Source organism: Argopecten irradians, chromosome 3 (genome assembly GCF_041381155.1).
Source record: "Argopecten irradians isolate NY chromosome 3, Ai_NY, whole genome shotgun sequence".
Lineage (NCBI taxonomy): Eukaryota > Metazoa > Mollusca > Bivalvia > Pectinida > Pectinidae > Argopecten > Argopecten irradians.
The window spans coordinates 66,143,376-66,149,572 of NC_091136.1; the positions used below are offsets into that span (position 1 = coordinate 66,143,376).

The window sequence follows — 6,197 nt, forward strand, 5'->3', positions numbered from 1 at the left end:
ATCTCTGAAAATAATTAAATTGTGAAAAAATGCGGGAAACGACGTCGTGCAACAATCCTTAAACTCCTTAAAAGTTAACAATGTATATGTGTTGTTTATCCATATTGTTGCATAACTTGCATTCCCTTTTATGTATTTATTGCTTGCTTTGTTTTTTGTTTGACTTGTCGCAGAAATAGCGCTCAGTGTTATGCATAAAGATTCTTGTACGTACATACAATATTATATGTATACATAATGACTAAAAAATATATATACTGTACAGTATATTTCGTTGCTACAAAAGGTCTCTGTTTAATATTCCGGGACATGAAAACCTCTAAATTCCCGCGGACTTAAGCGTTTTATTTGTGACGTCATATCATGTATAATGCCGCCATGACGGTGAGACATGCCATTTTCAAAAGACGTCATAATATGGTCAGGTTTATGTTTTTTGGGACTTGGTGCTGCAACAGCCCTGTACAAAAGAAAAGAATTACTATCCAGATTCACTTGGTTAAACGTCAGTAACGTAAGTATTTTCATATAATTCTTTTATATCTCGTCTGTAGAGTTTCTCTTTGAAAGCTTTCAGAGAAAATGTTTTGTAAAAATCTGCATCTGTGCTTTTTATCAGAAAATCATAAAATTGTAATGCGATGTCGTGGATTGGCCGCCGCTCAGTCTAGACTGTTGTAACGGACACATTAATATGCCTTATCTTATTAAATCTTATTAAATAATCAATCTGATGAATTTCGTTTATCGTGTAGGCCTACTGTTGATTCAACAAATATTTTTACTTCAGATTCACAAATTTTGATAACTTTTTTTCACAGCAAACAAAAGAACAATCAACTGACGATAAATCAGCTCTTAATGAGTCGGATACTGTATCCGAATTGGAAAAGGATATTATTAGTAAAAAAGACAGCGTCAATGATATTACAGACTCCGACTCGTTCTTTAGTTTCACGTCGGAGTACGACGGCACGTGTTGCTATGCCGACCTGACAGACTCGTCTTCGTCGTGTGGGTTTGAAGACGCTACCAAAAGGAGTATTGTTCTAAAAAGCGGGAAAAGGGATCTGGAAATAGATATACAAAATTCAGCTTTCACGGGTACATTAGGCCTAGACGAGCAGCTCTCTTCCCCCATCGTGAATTCTTTGGAATTCCAGACACCACGCCGTGATGTAAACGAGAACGACGTGGCTCGTAGACGGTTAGATCAAATTTATAATGACACTTCATCAAGACAACATGCTGTTGAAGAAGAGCCGTCGACCTCCGACTCCACTTCCTACAGTCGGATATACGATGGGTACCACTCCATTGTCACGCCAAACTCACCAATAACTATGGTGTTTACGGACAGATAACATGTCAGTTGACGATGTAAAATACCCAATCATAATTATAGCTTTGTTGAGTAAATTTTTGTAACCGTTTCCGTAATATGTTGTTAAATGCCTTGTTTATTGTTTAACAGGAATAGTTATCGATACTATTCTCCTTCCATAAGGTAAGTATTCGAGATTTGAGTGCAATATCGCTCCCACTACGATACTCTACGTTACGTTATCGGTATTTTAATCAGATGGCGTTATATTTAAGCATTGAAGTCACTATTTTTTAATTTCATCGGGGTATGAAAGAAATTTTGTTTGCAAACTGTGAATTCTCACAAAGGTTTGAAAACAAAATTTATTTCATACCCCGATGAAATTAAAAAATAGTGACATCAATGATTATAATTAATTTTCCATGCTACTTTATAAAAAGAAATACGTTTACACGTACGATTCCATTGATTTTTCCATGGGATTATTTTTGCCAAATCATACGCAACGTAAATGTTTCTATTATGACGTCACGATAACGTCGGATTTCCGCGCCATTCTCGGATTTTTTTTCATCGTGGAGTGCAAAACAAATATTGGCCAATCAGAAAGCCAGATATGGTATGAATACAAAGAAAAATTAATTATTTAAGCATTGAAGTCACTGATTTTTAATTTCATCGGGGTATGAAAGAAATAGTGACTTCAATGCTTATAATTAATTTTCCAGGCTACTTTATAAAATGAAATGCGTTTACACGTACGATTCCCTTGATTTTTTCCCAAGGGATTATTTTTCCAAATCAATACGCAACGTCAATGTTTCTCTTGTGACGTCACGATAACGTCGGGTTTCCGCGCCATTCTCGGATTTTTTTTTCATCGTGGAATGAAAAAAATGAATAGGCCAATCAGAAAGCCAGAAACAAAGAGAAAATTAATTATTACGTGGTGTATAATGGTGATCGGTATTTAATCAGATGACGTTATATCACGTAGTGTATAATGGTGATCGGTATTTTAATCAGATTGTCTGTTACAAAGTGAGGTTTCTGCGGAAGCAAGTAGACGATTTCCATATCATGGCTAGATTTTGAGAGAATTTAACACAGAACACTGTGGCAAGCCAAGTTACTTTTTATTCTATTAATTCCGATTTCGAAATTAAATTTCTGATATTTCATATCTAATTTCCGATATGAGACGAACAGAATCTTACATGAAAACTTAGTAGAAAAAATGATGACATTCCACTTGGTTTCCAGCTTTTTCATCGCGCCATTATCGCAGGAACGTCGTTATGCGTCAAAATTGATGACGTCATCTACAATGCGCGCCGCAGTTACGCCGCATGTATTGATGACGTCACGTTATTGTCTAGCGCGTGTGAGCTGTCTTACCCCCCCCCCCCCCTGTGTAAGATAGAGATATCTTTCCCTAGCAACCACGGGATATCCCTGTGAAGTATGTGAGAATAATAAAATCTGTTACCTGTCAGTGAACGAGATCGGGTTATCTCAGTCGAGGACTAAGATTTTGTAACATAATCCCAACCGAGGCGTTAGCCGAGGTTGGGATGTTATAAAATCTTAGCCCGAGACTGAGATAACCCAATCTCGATCACTTAAAGGTAATAGATTTTTTTTCTCGCGCCTCTAAGATATAACAAAACCCATCTATATACGCGTTCCGAATGTAAAACTATCCCGTCATGGGCCTCCTGGTTCAAAGCCGATTAACCATTACATCTGCGCTTCGATTTGGCAATCATTCCGCATAAAACTATAGTTCGATTATATCAAAGACAAACGATGATCAATCGGTACATACTGTTTCATAATTAAAAACAACAACCAAACAATGCATGGTAAATCACTGAATGCACATATTTCTAATAATATTGTCTATCTGACGCTTGTGACGTCACCGGTTCAAGAGTTTGACGTCACATGCGCGGACTGTTACATGAATGGCGTAAAATTCCGCCAAAATTCGCGTAAAGGTACCAGACAGATCGGACGAGATAGAAAAATCTAGCACCGGGTATCATGTGAGATTTCCCTGTCCGAGGTGCGAGAAAGAGATATCTTTTCCCTAACAACCATGGGATATCCCTGTGAAGTATGGGAGAAATAGAATATCCGATATCAGAATTAGAATTTCCGATAGTCTATCAGAAATTAAAAGTGATTTCCGTTTTTGCCATAGAATATGCATATCCATTCCTCTTGATCTATATTTACGTTTAATTATTGTATCACTTCTTTGAAGTTGGCGTTAGTTGCGATTCAAAAATCGAAGCGTAACAATCAGTGTGAACATGTAATTTTCGTTTCATCATGAATATTACGGAATTACTTTTCTTCTTACCATTGCCAAAGAGCAGCTCATTAATTAGTTATCGGTGTATCGGTGTAAAAGCAATGTCGCGTTGGCATGTAGTGGACCCTGTCAATTTACGATCTTATGGGTATGGAATGTACTTTTTCTCGCATATACATATGACATGTAGAAAGAAAACAGACCTATTATTTTGATATTACAGCTGTGCTACCCCAACTGAGAACGACGCGTGTATCGATGTATTGAATGAGTGTACTGTAGCCGTGTTATTTATAAAATAGACTCGAGTACTGTCGCCAAATCCACAGGTAAATCTCGGGCGCTCTCTGGCTATATTAGCTGTACCAAACACAATCGTAATTGTTACAAATACCGTAAAAACTTCTGTAACTTACACACCAGTGTACTTTGCACATGTATTTTTTCTTAGGGCTGAAAAAAATCTACTATCGGTATATTTTGCGCATTATAAATCTAGGGGAAAACGATGTCCGGGGAACCAAAAATTCAATGTTCAGTATTGCCAACCTCTGATGAAGTCAAATCGGGTGATCACCCTTGAAAAAACGGGTGAAAGGGTCAAAACAAGGGTCATGTGCGAAACAACATTTTAGTGTATATTTTAACACTTTTTAAAAGCCTTAAAAATGCATATATTTATTATTTTCATATTGTAATTCGGTAATTTGTTGTCCGGTTTCATTATTATCTTTGACTAAACAAAATGGCGGCCATTACGATTGGCTTGCCTGCCTACTGAAACAGGATACCGTTCACGTTGACTGTTATACAAGGGCCTCATATGAGTCTTAAGCCCTGAGATGTAATTAAAATCGCGCTAATGGCTTTATCTGATCTATTTGGGCATTTTGCTAATAGAAGACACTAATTGCTAGAATAAAAATAATCATTTTAGCATTTTTTGCAAAGCCATTTTTTTGGCTGAAGAAAGAGAATAAATTTGTAGTTTCATTTTTTTTCCATTCTAAATTAAAATACCTGAACTATCAAATCCATATGATTCAAGATGGAATTTAAGTTCCTAAACATTTGTCATTCCAAGTACGCGTTACACTGAAAAAATAATGGCCTGGTTATGGCCTTGAGGAATATAGGGAGGGATATGTGGAAGATAATGAAAATATCATGTTCTTTTATTATTTTCTTAGTTTACTTTTAGCAATTTAAAGCATTGCAAAATTTGCCCTATGCGCTATTGTAGATATCGTAATTTTGAAAAGACAAATAAGTGACTTTATTGGGCACTAGGTGTGTTCTGCTAAAAATATTTCTTTTTTTTGCTAAAGATAAAAGAAAGGTTTTAGCAACTTTTGCTAAGGCGTTTTTTTTTATCTAGAGTTACCAGAGGGTCCAAGTGCTGAAAATCGGGTTATTTGATGACCCGCCGGGTCAATCGGGTTATACATTCTAAAATGTCTAAAAAAACGGGTCAACCCGGGAAAATCGGGTGAGTTGGCAATACTGAATGTTATATTTAAAGGTGGTAATTTCATTGCAAAAATTCACAATACATGCTTGACAACTTGCATAAAGAAGTGTTGTATTTAGAAGAAATAACGTAATATAAATGCATTGTGTTTGTTTTCTTTTATTGGCCACCGTAACTGATGTCAAAAACATTGGCAGTCCGCCGTACTCCGTACATGTCAATGTCTGGAGATAAATACACACGAATAGTTATCAAAACTATTTGAAAATATTAAAATAGTCATGGGCATCGGCTAGCTAGTGCTTTAAGTCGCAGACTGAATTCGCAGACTGAATTAGAAAACTGGTTACAGATTATTTAATCATGGACCCACCAGAGTGGCTGTAAGACCATTTTTGGACGTTTTAGAGGTTTAGATAAAAAAAATGATAAAAATCATACTCTACATGGCACTAAGATAATATAATGTAATGACCGCACTTAATTTGTATAGATGTGTAGGATGATTTTGAAAGGAATATTATCGCTCTTTCCAACTGTAGTAACCGTTTTTAGCTCACCTGGCCCGAAGGACCGGTGAGCTTATGCCGTGGCGCGGCGTCCGTCGTCCGTCCATCCGTCAACATTTCCTTTAAATCGCTACTATAATCATGGAGTTATTCATGTATTATGACCAAATTTGACCAGCAACATCCTTGGGGGAAGGGGAACAGAGGTTGTATAAATTTTGGCTCTGGCCCCCCGGGGCCAGGAGGGGCGGGGCCCAATAGGGGAAGTAGGGGTAAATCCTTTAAATCGCTACTGGTCCTAGAGTTCTGCATGGATTGTAACAATGAACCACAGGTACTTAGCTCGCTGAGAAATTTTTTTTATGTAAGTATGTATATATACTTATATATATATATATTTGTTAGCGAGCTAAGTACCTGTGAATGAACTAGGCCGTTTTCGATTATGCGGTTTGACTGGTTGGACCTACATGTACATGTAGTCTAGTTGTTCGTTTATTAATTGAAGACGGACCTGGTGATTTTATATTGTTTTCAGACGAGCTTTGACAAAGTCCTCACAGGCCTGTA

General features: G+C 36.9%; 1 protein-coding gene across 1 annotated transcript; it reads left to right on the forward strand.

Moving 5' to 3' along the window:
- The first annotated feature begins 299 nt into the window (after positions 1 to 299).
- On the forward strand, positions 300 to 1,445 carry LOC138320120 (uncharacterized). Its single transcript, XM_069263183.1, has 2 exons — positions 300 to 514; positions 822 to 1,445. Exons 1-2 carry the CDS (start codon positions 392 to 394, stop codon positions 1,362 to 1,364), a joined length of 666 nt encoding a protein of 221 aa, XP_069119284.1. The 5' UTR covers positions 300 to 391; the 3' UTR covers positions 1,365 to 1,445.
- Positions 1,446 to 6,197: the final 4,752 nt, after the last annotated feature.